At 40.2% G+C, this 16,509-nt stretch overlaps 1 protein-coding gene across 2 annotated transcripts in view; it reads left to right on the plus strand.

Moving 5' to 3' along the window:
- Positions 1 to 16,509, plus strand: part of Nup107 (nucleoporin 107) — a 56,736-nt gene that overhangs the window by 29,933 nt on the left and 10,294 nt on the right. For both annotated transcript variants that reach the window (XM_045152421.1, XM_045152422.1), the window contains 8 exons: positions 1,192 to 1,251; positions 4,533 to 4,678; positions 4,771 to 4,819; positions 9,851 to 9,920; positions 10,239 to 10,357; positions 12,030 to 12,068; positions 12,339 to 12,489; positions 15,766 to 15,878. In XM_045152421.1, coding sequence (XP_045008356.1) covers positions 1,192 to 1,251; positions 4,533 to 4,678; positions 4,771 to 4,819; positions 9,851 to 9,920; positions 10,239 to 10,357; positions 12,030 to 12,068; positions 12,339 to 12,489; positions 15,766 to 15,878 — 747 coding nt within the window. The remainder of the gene's footprint in view (positions 1 to 1,191; positions 1,252 to 4,532; positions 4,679 to 4,770; positions 4,820 to 9,850; positions 9,921 to 10,238; positions 10,358 to 12,029; positions 12,069 to 12,338; positions 12,490 to 15,765; positions 15,879 to 16,509) is intronic.

The following is a 16,509-nucleotide window of genomic DNA, read 5'->3' on the forward strand; positions in this document are numbered from 1 at the left end:
TGAAGCTTGAGGCCTAACTTCCATAACAGGAGATTTGGTCAGTTCTGTTCTGACGAGCCATGTATTCCCATGCGACATTGTGCAGACCAGTCACAGGACTTGTGGTAAGTGGAGTAAGAGAAAATACTGTAGAAATTCATTCAGTGAAATATAAAAAGATAAATGTCAGTGAAAATTATAACAATTTCATATCTGCCAAATAAGACATACATAAATAAAATAGATTTGGTGCTTCATTTTGGAAAAAAACTGGAATTTGATTTGTGAGTTGGTTATGAAGTTAAGATCACATGGCACAAGTGTTTTCAGGTTAACATGACAGGGAAAAATGAATTGAAGGTATTAAAGTCATAGTAGGCAACTAGGAACCTATTCAAATTACTCAGCCACTAAATATAAGATCCTGGTGTAGAGCAGTATTAATAGGAAAGGAAAATAAGAGGCAACACTGGTTAGGACCTCTGACTAGAAACAGAAGACAGAGGTGGACTCACTTACTTAATGAGATTCTCTGGAGTCCCTTGTTTGATAGGAAATCTGGAAATGCCATAACAAAGCCTTAAACTAAAAAGGGACAGTGTAATGCTTGGTCTGCCAAGCAATCAGAGGTGAGCTAATACCCGCTTTGTTGTGATGATGTTCTTGGTCAGCAGCAGAGACACATCAAAAATGTAGAAACATTGTGAGAGAAAAAAACAGGGCTGGAGAGATGGCCCAGGGGTTAAGGCTTTTCTTGTCTGTGAAGCCTAAGGTCCCAGGCTTAATTCCTCAGTACCCACATAAACCAGATACACAAGGTGGCACAGGCGTCTGGAGTTTATTTGCAGTGACTAGAAGCCCTGATGTGTCCCCTCTCTTTCCCCCTCTCTCCCTCTCCCTGTCTCAAATAAATAAACATAACGTATTTAAAAAAAAAAACAGACATGGTCTGTTGGGAATCAAATGGGATTATAAGTCAAAACATCCATTATCATTATAGTTGGTCCTGCTTTCACTCTGAAATTTAAATGTTTCACTTTTTCCTGAAGGTTTTGGTATTATCAAACTACGAGGCTTTCTTCCCGTTAGATCTTTAACATTTAGAAACTATCAAGTGAATAGGTTTACTCTAGAAAAAAATGAAATTCTAGATTACATAACATACTAAGAAAAATAATTGTTTCAAATATGTTTATATTTGTTGTATTTTAGGAGCTGTTTAATAAGTATGAAAGAGCAATTTATGCAGCATTAAGTGGAAATCTCAAGCAGGTATGCAGTCTTTGAATATTTAACTTCTCTGTGGAATAAACCAGATATTCTAATAAACTTAAGCTACTTTCTAAATGTAGCAATGCTAAAGATCATCGAACAGAAAAGTGAGAAACTGCTTATTTTTTACTTTTATTATTTTGAAGCAGGGTCTCAGTTTAACCCAGGCTAACCTGGAACTTTTTAGTTCATGCTGGCCTTGAACTCACTGTAATCTCCTCCCTTAGCTTCCCAAGTGCTGGGATTAAAGGCATGAAAAATCTGCTAATTCTGATGTTGTTACAGTCAGGTGTGTATTGCTGGCAGAAATCACCCAAGAGCAGCTTGTGGGAAAAAAAGGTTTATTTTGGCTTACAGACTCGAGGGGGAACAATGGCATGAGCAGAGGGTGGACACCTCCTGGCCAACATGAGGTGAACAGGAACAGGAGAATGTGTCAAACACTGGCAAGGGGAAGCTGGCTGTAATACCCATAAGCCTGCCCCCAATAATGCACTGCCTCTAGGAGGCGTTAATTCCCATATCTCCATCAGCTGGGAACCTAGCATTCAGAACACCTAAGTTTATGGGGACACCTGAATCAAACCACTAAAGATGTATCTTATAGATGCATGATTTTTACGCTTTGGTGTGTTTGTGTTCTTTTGGTTTTATGAGGTAGGGTCTCCCTCTAGCCCAGGCTGACCTGGAATTCACTCTGTAGTCCCCGGCTGGCCTCAAGATCCTCATGCTTCAGCCCCCCACTGCAGGGGTTACAGGTTTATACCACCTTACTTGGTACTTATTTCTTATTAAGAATTGCTGATTAGCTGGGTGTGTAATATATTACTAATGCACAGTGACTGCTTGGATTATTTTACACATAATGTGTTTCTTCCCTTGATTTTTTTTTTTTTTGTATTTATTTATTTGAGAGAGAGCATGCACCATTTGTGCATCAGGCTTTATGTGGGTATTTGGGGAATTGAACCTGAGCCATTAGGCTTTGCAAGCAAGCACCTTTAACTGCTGAGCCAGCTCTCCAGCTCACACATCTGTTTCTTATAGTTCTTTGTCCCCTGAATTTTATAACTGTTTTGAAGGGTCCTGTAGTTAATTGAAGCACCATCTGGTATTAACATGCAAAATTGATGTATTGTGAATTTGGTAGAGAAGAAAAATCTTAATAGTTCAAATTTCTTAGAAGTTATAGTTTGGGGCTGGAGATATAGCTCAGTTTATACAGTGCTTGCCTATCATGCACAAAGCCCTTGATTTTATCCCCAGACATGCCAGTCATACCAGCATTCTTGAGATAGGACAGGCTGATCAAAAGTTCAAGATGGGGGCTGGAGAGATGGCTTAGCGGTTAAGCGCTGGCCTGTGAAGCCTAAGGACCCCGGTTCGAGGCTCGGTTCCCCAGGTCCCACGTTAGCCAGATGCACAAGGGGGCGCACGCGTCTGGAGTTCGTTTGCAGTGGCTGGAAGCCCTGGTGCGCCCATTCTCTCTCTCCCTCTATCTGTCTTTCTCTCTGAGTCTGTTGCTCTTAAATAAATAAATAAATAAATAATTTTTAAAAAATAAAATAAATAAATAAATAAATAAATTTAAAAAAAAAAGTTCAAGATGGGCAGGGTGGGCACTGGAGAGATAGCTTAGCGGTTAAGGTGTTTGCCTGCAAAGCCTAATGATCCAGGTTTGATTCCCCAGCACCTGCATACAGCCAGCTGCACAAAGTGGTGCATGCATCTGTACTTCATTTGCAGCAGCTAGAGGCCCTGGCATGCCCATTCTGAGGTAGGGTCTTGCTATTGTCCACACTGACCTGGAATTAACTATGTAGTCTCAGGGTGGCCTCGAACTCATAGTAATCCTCTTACCTCTGCCTACCCAGTGCTGGGATTAAAAGCATGCACCACCATGCCTGGGAAAATAATATCTTTTTTAAAAGTTAAGTGGAGCTGGGTGTGGTGGAGTGCATCATTAGTCCCAGCACTTGGGAGGCAGAGGTAGGAGGATCACCATGAGTTCAAGGCCACCATGAGAGTAAATAGTGAATTCCTAGTCAGCCTGGACTAGAGTGAAACCCTACTTCAAAAACAAACAACAACAACAAAAAAAAATTAAATGGTTGTAGAAGTAGTTTAGTAGTTAAGGGTCTTGCCTACAAAGCTAAAGAGCCCCAGGTTCAATTCCTCAGGACCCATGTAAGCCAGATGCACGAGGTGGCATATGTGTCTGGAGTTCTTTGCAATATATATATGTTTGTTCGTTTGTTTGTTTGTTTTGTTTTTTTGAGGTAGGGTTTCACTGTAGGCCAGACTGACCTAGAATTCACTATGTAGTCTCAGGATGGCCTTGAACTCATGGCAGTCCTCCTACCTCTGTCTCCCAAGTGCTGGGATTAAAGGCAAGTGCCACCATGCCCAGCTAAAGAATATTTTTTTTTAAGTTGAAGATTGGGCCACTGGAGAGATTGCTTAGTGGTTAAAGTACTTGCCTGCAAAGCCAATACCCAAGTTCAATTCCCAATACCCAAGTTCAATTCCCCAGGACCCAGATGAACAATGTGGCGCATACATCTGGAGTTTGTTTGCAGTGGCTGAAGGCCCATTCTATCTTCCTCTTCTTCTCTCTTTGAAATAAATAAATAAAATATTTCTTTTAAAAAAAAGTTGAAGAGTGGGCTGGAGAGATGACTCAGTGGTTAAGGTTCTTGCCTGCAAAACAGCAACTTGAGTTCAATTCCCCAGTACCCACATAAAACAGATGCACAAAATGGTACATGCATCTAGAATTTGTTTGCAGTGGCTAGAGACCGTTGCATGCCCATTTTCTCTCTTTTTCTTTCTCTCTCTCTCTCTCTGTCTCTAGCTCTGCTTGCAAATAAAAAAAAAGTTCACAGTGCTGTTCAGCTACATAGTGAGTTGGAGGCCATTCTGGGCTACATGAGATCATGTCTCAAGAAAAAGTTATAGTTTTACATAAGTTATGGTTTGTTAGGGTTATTTGGTGAGATTTTTTAAAATCTGTAATGGTTTATGTCAGTATAAGGTGGCTTGTAAGTTGATATCAATGTATATAATTGTCTTTCCTATTTTTTTGTTTTGTTTTGTTTTGTTTTCAAGGTAGGGTCTCACTCTAGCCCAGGCTGTACTCTCAGGGTGGTCTCGGTCCTCATGGTGATCCTCCTCCCTCTTACCTCCCGAGTGCTGGGGTTAAAGGCATGTTCTACCACACCCGGCTTTCCTGTTGTTTTTGTTGACTGTGTCTTTGTTTCTGTTTGGAAATGGTGAACAAGCTTCTTCCTGTCTGTGACACCTGGGAAGACACAGTGTGGGCCTATTTCCGAGTGATGGTGGACAGTCTGGTGGAACAGGAGATTCAGACGTCAGTAATGACTATGGACGAAACAGAAGAGCTCCCTAGAGAGTATTCAGAAGTAAAGTGAGTGTGTTATACTGTGCTTTTTCATTTAATTTTACAGCACCCTTTTCATATTATTAATATTATCTCCCTTCCCTTTTCTTCTTTTAAAGTTGGACGTTAGAAAAGGTTTTTGAGGAACTTCAAGCTACTGATAAAAAGGTAAATGTTAGTTGCACCTATGAATAGATATAAATATTATACAGTTGTAGGAGTGGGTGAAAAGATTGGCAACTTTGTTATCCTTTCTTATTTTGTCCTTACCTGTTATCAGAATAAGATATGATTTTTAAAAAAGAAAGAAAGAAAATAGTATTGCTTGAGCTGGGTGTAGTGGCTATCTCACACTTGTAATCCCACCACAAGGGAGACTAAGGCAAGAGGATTGCCATGAATATGTAACCAGCCTGAGCTGCATGATGAGATCCTGTCTCAACCAAAACCAAAAGAAAAAGAAATAAAAGTTACACACACACACACACACACACACACACACAATGTGTATATGTGTGTGTGTGTGTGTGCATGTATATGTATACACACACACATATACATACATATACACACATATGCATATACATATATATATATAGTTTGTTTTGTGTTTTTGAGGTAGGGTCTTCCTTGAGCCCAGGCTGGCCTAGAATTCACTATGTAGTCTATGGGTGGCCTTGAGTTCATGGTAATCCTCCTTCCTCTGCCTCCTAAGTGCTAAGATTAAAAGTATATGCCATCACACCTGGCTTTATAGTTTTAAATAAGAAAACAGGGCTGCAGAGATGGCTTAGCAGTTAAGGAGCTTCCCCAATACCCACATAAGCAGATGCTCAAGGTGGCCCATGTGTCTGGAGTTCGTTTGCAGGGGTAGTGGCCCTGGCATGCCCATTGTCTCTCTTTCTCTCTAGTAATAAAATATTTTTTTAAAAATAAATAAAATTACAAGTAAATGGTATAGATGGTCCATTGTAGAAATTTGAGATTAGTTTGTCTTCTACATCATATAACTCCTCATCTTAATTTTAATTTTTTACCTTTTTAGTAATTTCTTTAATATTTATTTATTTGACAGAGTGTCAGAGAAAGAGATTGAGAGAGAGAGAATGGGCACACCAGGGCCTCCAGACACTGCAAGCAAACTACAGACACATGGGCCACCTTATGCATCTGGTTTATTTAGGTCCTGGGGAATCAAACCTGGGTCCTTTGGCTTTGTGGGCAAGCGCCTTAACCAGTAAGCCATCCCTCCAGCCCAGTGTTTTACTTTTTTGAGGTAGGGTCTCACTGTAGCCCAGACTGGCATAGAATTTGCTATGTAGTCTAAGACTGGTCTTGAATTCCCAGCAATCCTTCTTCAGCTTCCTGAGTGCTGGGATCAAAGGCGTGCATCACCACACCTGGCTATTTAGGAGATTCTAACATATTAAATAAGTCAAGGGGGCTGAGGAGATGGCTCAGTGGTTAAAAATTTCTGCTTGCAAAGCCTGGCAACTCAAGTTCAGATCCCAGTACCCACATAAAGCCAGGTGCACAAAGTGCATGTATCTGAAATCATTTCCAGTGGCAAAAGGCCCTGGTGTACCCCTTTCCCCTTTCCCCTTTCTCATTCTCATATTCATATTCTCTCTCCCTCCCTCTCTCTCTCTCTCTCTCTCTCTGTCTCTGCTTACAAATATATAAATAAAAATATGTTCTTTAAAAAGAAAAGATTTCAGCCAGATGTGGTGGTGCATGCCTTTAATCCCAGCACTTGGGAGGCAGAGGTAGGAGGAGCTCTGTGAGTTCAAGGCCAGTCTGGGATTACAAAGTGAGTATCAGGTTAACCTGGGGTAGAGTGAGACCCTACCTCAAAAAAAAAAAAGAAAAAGAAATTGAGATTTTAAAAATAAAAACAAGGGGCTTAGAGTTAAAGTGTGTGCCTTTGAAGCGTAAGAATCCAGGTTTGATTCCCCAGAATCTTACATAAACCAGATGCACATGGTGGTGTATGCCTGTGGAGTTCATTTCCAGTGGCTAGAGGCCTTGGCTCTCCTCTGTCTAAAATAAATAAATATTTAATAAAAATAAAAGCGAGTCAAGGGAGGGACATAAATACCACAGGAAGGTTGTTGGGGAGCTACCTCATTGGGTACATGATTGCTGTGCAATCTTTAGGACCTGAATTGTATCCCCAGTGCTTGTGTAAAATGCCAGGTATGGTGGCATGTGCTTGTCATCCCAATGTTGTGAAAGAAAAGGCTCAGATCCCTCCAGCAATTTCTTTTTTTTTTGGTTTTTCGAGGTAGGGTTTCACTCTGGCCCAGGCTGACCTGAAATTAACTATGTAGTCTCAGAGTAGCCTGGAACTCACAGTGATCCTCCTACCTCTGCCTCCTGAGTGCTGGCACTAAAGACGGCGCCACCGTGTTCGGCCCCTCCAGCTCTTTAATTAGCTAACGTAATTGTGAGCTCCAGGCTACTGAGAAGCCCTGTATGAAAAAGAAGTGGACAGGAGCTGGAGAGGCGGCTCCAGATGCAGTGGTGCAAGCGTACAAGGTTGCGCATGCACACAAGGGGCGCACAAGTTCAGTTGCAGTGGCTGACACCCTGGTGCACCAATTCTCTCTCTCTCTTTCTTTCTGTCTCTCTCACTCTCATTCTCATTCTCATGCATTAAAAAAAAAAAGGCCAGGGCTGGAGAGGTGGCTTATTGGTTAAGGTGTTTGCCTGCAAAGCCAAAGGACCTTTGTTCAATTCCCCAGGACCCATGTAAGCCAGATGCACAAGGTGGCACATGCATCTGGAGTTCATTTGCAGTTTTTGAAGGCCCTGGCGTGTGCATTCTTTTTTTTTTTTTCTCTCTCTCTCTCTCTGTCTGCCTCTTTCCCTCTCATGCTCTCTCAAATAAACAAATAAAATTGAAAGGAAAAAAGAAAGGCCAGTCTGTTGGGCTTGCCTCAAAATAAAACAAATAGACAATGTTCCTGAGACTGACATCCAAACTTGTCCTCTGGCTCCCCACATATGCACATGCATGTGTACACACATATCACAGAAGAGAACTTTTATATATGATAGAAATGTAAGTCTGAAAACCGGATGTGGTGGCACATACCTGTAATCCCCACAGTCAGGAGGTTAAGCAGGTGTATCTGAAGTTCAAGGTCATCCTGGTTATATAGCAAGTTTGAAGCCAGCCTGGGCTATATGAGACCCTGTCTCAAAGAAAAAAAAAAAAATTTAAGACTAAGTTACTAGGACTGATAATTTATTAAGATAGCTAAATATATGACGGTTACAAAACTGCATAGCCATCCTGTATGTGTTAACAAAATATAGCTCTCCATTTCCCAAGACTCTCATTTCAGTGAATGAATGAAAACAAAGAGAGCAAGACTCTAATTAAAAAAAAAAAAAAAAAAGCTGGGCATGGTGGCACATGCCTTTAATCCCTGTACTTGGGAGGCAGAGATAGGATTGCTGTGAGTTTGAGGGTTCGAGGCCACCCTGATATTACATAGCGAATTCTAGGTCAGCCTGGGCTAGAGTGAGACTCTATCTAAAAAAGAAAAAAACAAGAGACTCTTACTGGAAGACATAAAGTATGAAAAAAATTCTAACATTTTTCCATACAAGAATATTTAGAAATACTAATTATTCTAAAACTAACAGGAATATTATACTTTGGGAGAGTCTTTCCAGATAAAATTTCCAAGAAGAATAAGAATAGCCAACACTTTTTTTTTTTTCTTTCTGGTTTTCGAAGTAGGGTCTCACTCTTACTCTAGCCCAGGCTGACCTGGAATTCACTATGGAGTCTCAGGGTAGCCTCAAACTCACAGCAATCCTCCTACCTCTGCCTCCCGAGTGCTGGGATTAAAGGCATGCGCCACCACGCCTAGCTTATAGCCAACACTTTTGAAAAACATTAAAGGGTACTTTACTTATTAAAGATCCCTTGTTCAATAAAGAAAAAACAGTGTAGAGTTGGCACAGGAATAAATAGGTCAGTGGAGCACAGAGTTCAAATAAGAACCAGAATATCTGAGAGCTTGTTGTCAGTGGTAACCTTTGATTTCAGAGGAAACACAATGTATAAAGTAGATGTCCTGGTGTAACTGGCTTTCCATCTGGAAGAAAGCAAAGCAGAATGCTAATAATGCCTTGTAGATAAGCTAAATTCCAGGTAGAGAAAGCTTTGTTTTTTTTTGGGGGGGGGGGTTATTTGTTTGAGGTAGGGTATCATTCTAGCCCAGGGTGTCTTAGAATTCACAGTGATCCTCTAACTACTTAGTTTCCTGAGTGCTGGGATTAAAGATGTGCACCGCCATGCCCAGCCGTAGAGAAAGTTGTCTTCTTTCTATCTTTCTTTCTTTCTTTTTTTTTTTTTTTTTTTTTTTGCCTTTTTGTTTTTCGAGGTAAGGTCTTTAGCCCAGGCTGACCTGGAATTCACTTTGTAGTCTCAGGGTGACCTTGAACTCACAGCGATCCTCTTACCTCTGCCTCCCAAGAGCTGGGATTAAAGGTATATGCCACCACACCTGGCGTGTGTGTGTGCGCACACACACATATATTTTAATTTATTTATGAGAGAAAATGGATACACCAGGGCCTCCAACTATTGCAGACATGTGTGCTACCATGTACGTTTGGCTTACGTGGGTTCTGGGAGAATCGAACCAGAGTCCTTAGGCTTTGCAGGCAAGCGCCTTACCCACTAAGCCATCTCTCCAGTCCCCCTAAAGAAAGATTTAATGTAAAAAAAATCAATATTGAAAGAAAATAGACTTCCTGAGTAAAAATTAAAATATATTTGACCAAAAAATGACTGACTTTTCAAAAGTCCAGCTGCTTGTTACTTAGTTTGCTCTACTCTGTATCTGCTTCCTGCTTTATTTTGTGGCTCTTGGTGAAAAAGAAAATACCCAAAGAAAGATTTAAGCACTCCTGCTGAGTTCAGAGAAATCTTGTAGTTTATTTTGCTTATTCTCAAGAGTCCTCCCTTTGTGATTAATCATGGTGTGCCAATGTCAACAAGAATAAAATGTAAAGAATAGTTAGTTGTAACATTCCCAAATCGAATTGTTAAACCAGAGGTGATACCTGCCCTGGACTTGTAAGGCTTGAGTGTATTGTTACGATGTCGTCCTTTTGTGCTATACTTTGTTTTGCTCCTCCCAAGGCCTTTCATTTCCAGCTATGCTTGTGTCCCTTCAGAGAGTTCTGGAAGAGAATCAAGAGCATTATCATATAGTTCAAAAATTTCTTATCCTGGGAGACATTGATGGTAAGATACGGTTTTGTTTTACTTTGTCTGAGTTTATTTTTTCATAGTAATTTTTGTAAAAGTCACCAAAACAGTACGTATAACTCAGTACATCTTTAATCTTTATAAACACCTACCTACTTGAATGCAACTAAGTTACTGTAAAGTAAAATTTGAATTTAAGCCAGTCTGTGTAAGAAGGTATAGAGAGTTATATGATGGCTGTTAGCTATGAGACAGTGACTTTCTAGCATCATAGGAGTGAGGTAAGTGTTCTTGGTAATACTGATTTTTCTCCTGATTTTATTCTTGCTGAATCTTTGCGCTGATGGTATCTAGGTTTGATGGATGAGTTCAGCAGATGGCTTTCCAAAAGCAAAAACAATCTACCTGGACACCTTCTGCGCTTCATGACTCATCTCGTTTTGTTTTTCCGCTCTCTGGGACTACAGACCAAGGTAAGAAAAATGAGCAGTTTTTGTTCTGTACGGTTGATGTTAAGTACCTAGCACCAGGAAAACACATGACTTGTATTGTTGCCTTCTAGAACTAGTGATGAGTGTGCAGAAGTCTTCTGTATAATCTTATAGGGTCATCCCAAGGTAACACACTGTGAGTGACCCTGTGAAGTTCAAGTCTGTGGCCACAGAATGCTGATAGTTACCCATTTATTTATTTATGAATATGGTCGCACCAGGGCTTCCCGCCACTGCAAAGTAACTCCAGACTTATGTACAATGTTGTATATCTGGCTTTACATGGATATTGGTGAATTGAGCCTAGGTTCTCATGCTTTGCAAGCAAGCACCTTTAGCCACTGAACCATTATTTCCCCAGCCCCAGTTACCCGATTTTAAACATATATATATTTTATTTATTTGAGGGAGAGAGAAAAAGACAGATACAGAGAGACAGTGGACATGCCAGGACCTCTAGCTACTGCAGATGCACTCCAAGATTCATGTGCCACCTTGTGCATCTGCCTTTATGTGGGTACTGGGGTATCAAACCCAGGTCCTTAGGCTTTGCAGGCAAGTACCTTAACCACTGAGCCATCTCTCCAGCCCTGAGTTACCTGGTCTTCTTTCTGTTGTTGTTTGAGGTAGGGTCTTACTCTAGCCCATGCAGACCTGGAATTCACTGTATAGCTGTATAGTCTCAGGGTGACCTAGAACTCACAGTGATCCTCCTCCCTTTGCCTCCCGAGTGCTGGGATTAAAGATGTGAGCCACCATACCAGCCGGATTTTTAAGAATTTGTTCTACACCGCTATGCAACTTCAAATCATGGAGGCAAAAGCTAACTGGACCAAATTAATTTCTATGTGAGATTTTAATGTTTTTTCCTAAATGTTTGATAACATTTTGGTCAGACTATATGTAAAAGCAGAATGACAGAGCAGTTGAAAGTTTAAGGGGCTAGAGAAATGACTTCGCAATTAAGAGCACTTCCTGTGCAAACATGAGGGTCCCTGGCCACCTGAATTTGAATCTCTAGGACCCACTTACCAGCTGAGTATGGCCATGTGTACCTATAACCCTAGTCCCACAGGGAGGCAGAGACCGAGAACAGATAGAGCTTGTTGGGGGTGTGGGGAACAGCAAACTCCAGGATCTGTACTGACACGTCCTTCCAGGCCACAGGCACACACCACAGGCGAATGCATAGGGTACTGCAAGGGTACATACATGTTCATAGACACACATACCACATTAAAGACACACACATACATGCATACATACATACATGCATGCATACATACATACATACATACATACATACAGGCCAAAAAGAAAGAAAGAAAGGAAAACTTGAGCTTTAAAGTAAAAATCTTGAGTTCAAATTCTTATTCAGCAACTTCTAGCTATATAATCCTGGGTAAATAACATCTTTGTTTATTTATAAAATGTAACTAGTAACTCCCTACATTTTTTAAAGATGTATATTAATTGAATCAGGAATCATGAAATCATGGAATCAGGCAATGCGTGAGCTTTGCTAAGTACTTATCCTGGTGGATACTAAATTTCTTAAGTCATTTAAAAGTAGATTTTCATTTGAAATTTTATTATTGGTACTTATAAGCAGTTGTACTTAGAATTGAATTATGTCCTTTTTTTTCCTATTAAGGAAGAAGTTTCTATTGATGTTTTAAAGACATATATACAGGTAAACTTTTTAAATCTACAGTTTGATTCTTTTTCTATTTCAATGAAAACAAATCAGGATGATAGTATTTTAATACCCACTGGTAAGTAAATCATCAGAATCCATAGATCTTTGAGTTATCCTAAATTCATCTTTGGAATTTAAAATCATTTTTATTAGCACAAATCCATGTCTGAGTCTCTCCTAAATATATTTGAAGTTTTAAAGTAAATTTCAAAGCACTACTAACTTATTACTAATCTACTCTGGTCTTTTTTTTCTATTTCTTAGCTTTTAATAAATGAGAAACATACAAATCTCATTGCATTTTATACCTGTCATTTGCCTCAAGACCTTGCTGTTGCCCAGTATGCATTATTTTTGGAAGGTGTAACAGAATTTGAACAGAGGCACCACTGCCTGGAGCTAGCTAAGGAAGCAGGTAAAAATGACTGACAGATTTTCATTTTAGCTGTGACAATTGTCTAAATATTGAACTTTATTTCTCGTACAGAAAAAGCAGGTAATAAAAATGTCAGTGAAGTTCTGCTTGGAGATTAAAATAAAACTAACTCAGGGCTGGAGAGATGTCTCAACAGTTAAAGACATTTGCATGCAAAGCCTGACAGCCTGGGTTCGATTCCCCAATATCCACATACAGCCAAGTGTACAAAGTGACTTAGGCATTTGGAGTTCATTTGCAATGGCAGGAGGCCCTGTTCTGCCAATTCTCTCTCTCTCCTCTTTTTTTTCTTTTTCTCTCTCCTTTTAAATAAATGAATAAAAATATTTTTTCAAAAAACTCATTGTAGCCAGGCATGGTTGCACATGCCTTTAATCCCAGCACTGGAAAGACAGAGGTAGAAGGATTGCTATGAGTTCAAGGCCAGCCTGGCACTACAGAATGAGTTCCAGGTCAGCTTGAGCTACAATGAGACCTTACCTCAAAAACAACAAAAAACGATTGTTTTTAAATTTGTTAATTAATCAATTTATTTGCAAGCAGAGAGAAAAAAAAATGGGCACACAAGGACATCTAGCCACTGCAGATGAACTCAGGTGCATGTGCCACCCTCTGCATCAGGCTTTACGTGGGTGCCGTTTTGTGCATCTTGCTTTACATGGGAAGTGGGGAATTGCACCCAGGTCATTAGGCTTTGCAGGTTAGCACCTTAACCATTGAGTCATCTCTTAAGCTCCATTTTTTTTTAATTTAATTTTTATTTTTGAGAGAGAGAGAATGGGAACACCATGGCCTCCAGCCACTGCAAATGAATTTCAGAAACATGGGCCACCTTATGTATCTGGCTAACGTGGGTCCTGGGCAATTGAACCTGGGTCCTTTGGCTTTGCAGGTAAACACCTTCACCACTAAGCCATCCCTCCAGCCCTTCTTCTTTTTTTTTTTTTTGTTTTTTTTTTTTGTTTTTTGTTTTTTGAGGTAGGGTCTCACTCTAGCCCAGGCTGACCTGGAATTTACTATGTAGTCTCAGGGTGGCCTCTCAAACTCACAGCAATCCTCTTACCTCTGCCTCCTGAGTGCTGGGATTAAAGGCGTGCGCCACCACACCCGGCATTCTTCTTTATTTTTAATTGACAGCTTCTATAATATCTCTATCATATCCCCTCCCCCTCTCAATCATTCTCTTTTTTATTTTGATGTCATCATCTTTTCCTCCTATTATGATGGTCTTGTGTAGGTAGTTCAGGCACTGTGTGATCATGGATATCCAGGCCATTTTATGTCCAGAAGAGTGCGCTGATGGAGTTCTACCCTTCTGTCGGCTCTTACATTCTTTCTGCCACCTTTTTTACAATGGACCCTGAGCCTTGGAAGGTGGAATAGAGATGTCTCAATGCTGAGCACTCCTCTGTCACTTCTTCTTAGCACTATGGTGCCTTCTGAGTCATCCCAAAGTCCCTGCCATCTGAAAAGAGAAGCTTCTCTAACCAAAAGTGAGAGTAGCATTAATATATGGATATGAACAGTAAGAGAAGTGCTGGCCAGGCAGTTTGATGAGCATAATATGTATATTTAGCCAGACACCAGCAGACATTACACCCCTTGGGCCCATGACTTGCGCCATCATAGGTTTTTAGTATCAGACATGTATTCCCTCCCATGGAGCGGGCCTCCAGTCCAATTAGAAAGTTGTTGGTTTCCCCCATAATAAACATGCCACTATTGCATCCACTATCTCATTTGGCCTGACTGACCAAATTTAAGGCTTGTGGTGTCCACTGTTTATCTCCACTTCTCTCTCTTCAGTGGAACTGCACATAGTGTAGCTTTTTCCAGCTTTCTGTCAGCTGGTCTACATGGAGGAGGTTTTCAGCTCAGCTCCAGCAGGATTTCTCAGTGACCTTGCAGCTCAAGTATGTGGAGTCTTCAGCAGTAGGGTCTTACTATCTATTCCTAGTGGAAAACCAAGAGCCTTGGCAATGGCCTGTAATGTTTTGAGGGTATCAGGGACCTCTCTGGCCAACAGCTCACTGGAAGGTATCTCATCCCTGGCACTGAACATTTTCTAGTAACAATCTATGGCTTCTGGGTATGCCATTGTCCAAAAAGCAAGTCTCCATGTGACTTACTCATACCCTGTTAGATTTTGATTAGTCCTCCCCTCCCCACCTTTCATTTACTCAGTCTCTTCCCCTGACCTCACTTAGGCCTTTCCACCCCCAGTAATACTTACATATATACAGTATCATCCCCTTAAGTCCCCTTCTCTCCTCTTTCCCTTTTATCCTCTTTTTAGTTTACTGGCCTCTGCTGTTGAGTTTTATTCCAACTCACATATAAATCCAAACAATTGTAGCTAGGCTCCACATATGAGAGAGAACATGCAGGGCTGGGCTTTCTGGGTCTGGGTTATCTTGCTAAGTATAATCCTTTCCAGGTACATCTATTTTTCTGTGAATTTCACAATTCCATTTTTTGAAATTGCTGCATAGAACTCCATTCTATAAATGTATCAGTGGTAGAATTCTTCACTGACATGTATAAGACACATGGATTGATTTCCAGCACCACAAAAACAAAAAAAGAAGCTGGGCATGGTGGCACATACCTTTAATCCCAGCACTCAGGAGGCAGAGGTAGGAGGATCACTGTGTGCTCGAGGCCACCCTGAGACTCTATAGTGAACTCCAGGTCAGCCTGGGCTAGAGCAAGACCCTACCTTGAAAAACCAAAATAAATAAATAGTAAAATAATAAATAAAAAAATGAAACAGGGCTGGAGAAATGGCTTATTGGTTAAGGCTGCAAAGCTCAATTCCCCAGGACCCAAGTAAGTCAGATACACAAGGGGGGTGCATGCATCTGGAGTTTGTTTGCAGTGGCTGGAAGCCCTGGAGCACCTATTCTCTCTCTCTTAAATAAATTAATTAAATATTTTTTTTTAAAAAAAGAACCTCTTTTCACCTTTACCTTTAAAAATAAATAAATAAACAATGATTGAGATGGGGAGGTAATATGATGTAGAATGGAATTTCAAAGGAGAAAGTGTCAGGGGCGAGGGAGGGAATTACCATGGGATATTTTTTTATAATCATGGAAAATGTTAATAAAAATTTAAAAATTTTTAAAAAATGAATTAATAAAACAAAAAAAGAATTGTTCCAAATTTACCAAATCATTGTAATATTTAGAGAATATAACTAGTATTGATGAGGATTTTTTTGTTTGTTTTTTGTCACTTTCAAATTTTCTTTAGATCTGGATGTTGCCACAATCACAAAAACGGTGGTTGAGAATATTCGAAAGAAAGATAATGGCGAATTTAGTCATCATGACCTGGCCCCATCCCTAGATACCGGTACCACCGAGGTAAGCTGGGTGGGTCAGGCATAAGAGGGTTGTGTGACTTCTAATCATCTTTCTTCTTGCTCCGTGATGTGTTCTTCATTAGAGAACACTAGTGTCTTTTTACTCATTTATTTATTTATTTGCAAGCAGAGATAGAGGAGAAAAAGAGATTTCACAGGAGAAAATGGGCACTCCAGGGCCTCTAGCCAGTGCAAACAAACTGCAGGCCCATGTGCCAGTTTGTGCATCTGGCTTTACATAGGTACTGGGGAGTCAAAACTCAGTTTGGTGTGTTTTGCAGTTTAGTGCCTTAACTATTGAGCCATCTCTCCTGCCCTCTTTCTTTCTTTCTTTTTTTTTTTTTTTTTTTTTTTTTTTTTTTTGTGGTTTTTCGAGGTAGGGTCTCACTCTGGCCCAGGCTCTGCCCTCTTTCTTTCTCAAGATATTTCTTTGTTTCTCAAGTTCTTTTAGATTAAAACTTAACAGCAAATACAAGTTTTATTAAGGGATTACTTAGTAGTGTATTGTGTGAACAAAGCTTCTCTTTAGAACACATCTGAGCATTAGCTTTTTATTCATAAGCTTTTCCAAATAATTTTTTTAAATATTTTATTTATTTATTTGAGAGAAAGAAGCAGAGAGAATGGGCATG

This window comes from Jaculus jaculus, chromosome 6 (genome assembly GCF_020740685.1).
Source record: "Jaculus jaculus isolate mJacJac1 chromosome 6, mJacJac1.mat.Y.cur, whole genome shotgun sequence".
In the NCBI taxonomy this organism is placed as follows: domain Eukaryota; kingdom Metazoa; phylum Chordata; class Mammalia; order Rodentia; family Dipodidae; genus Jaculus; species Jaculus jaculus.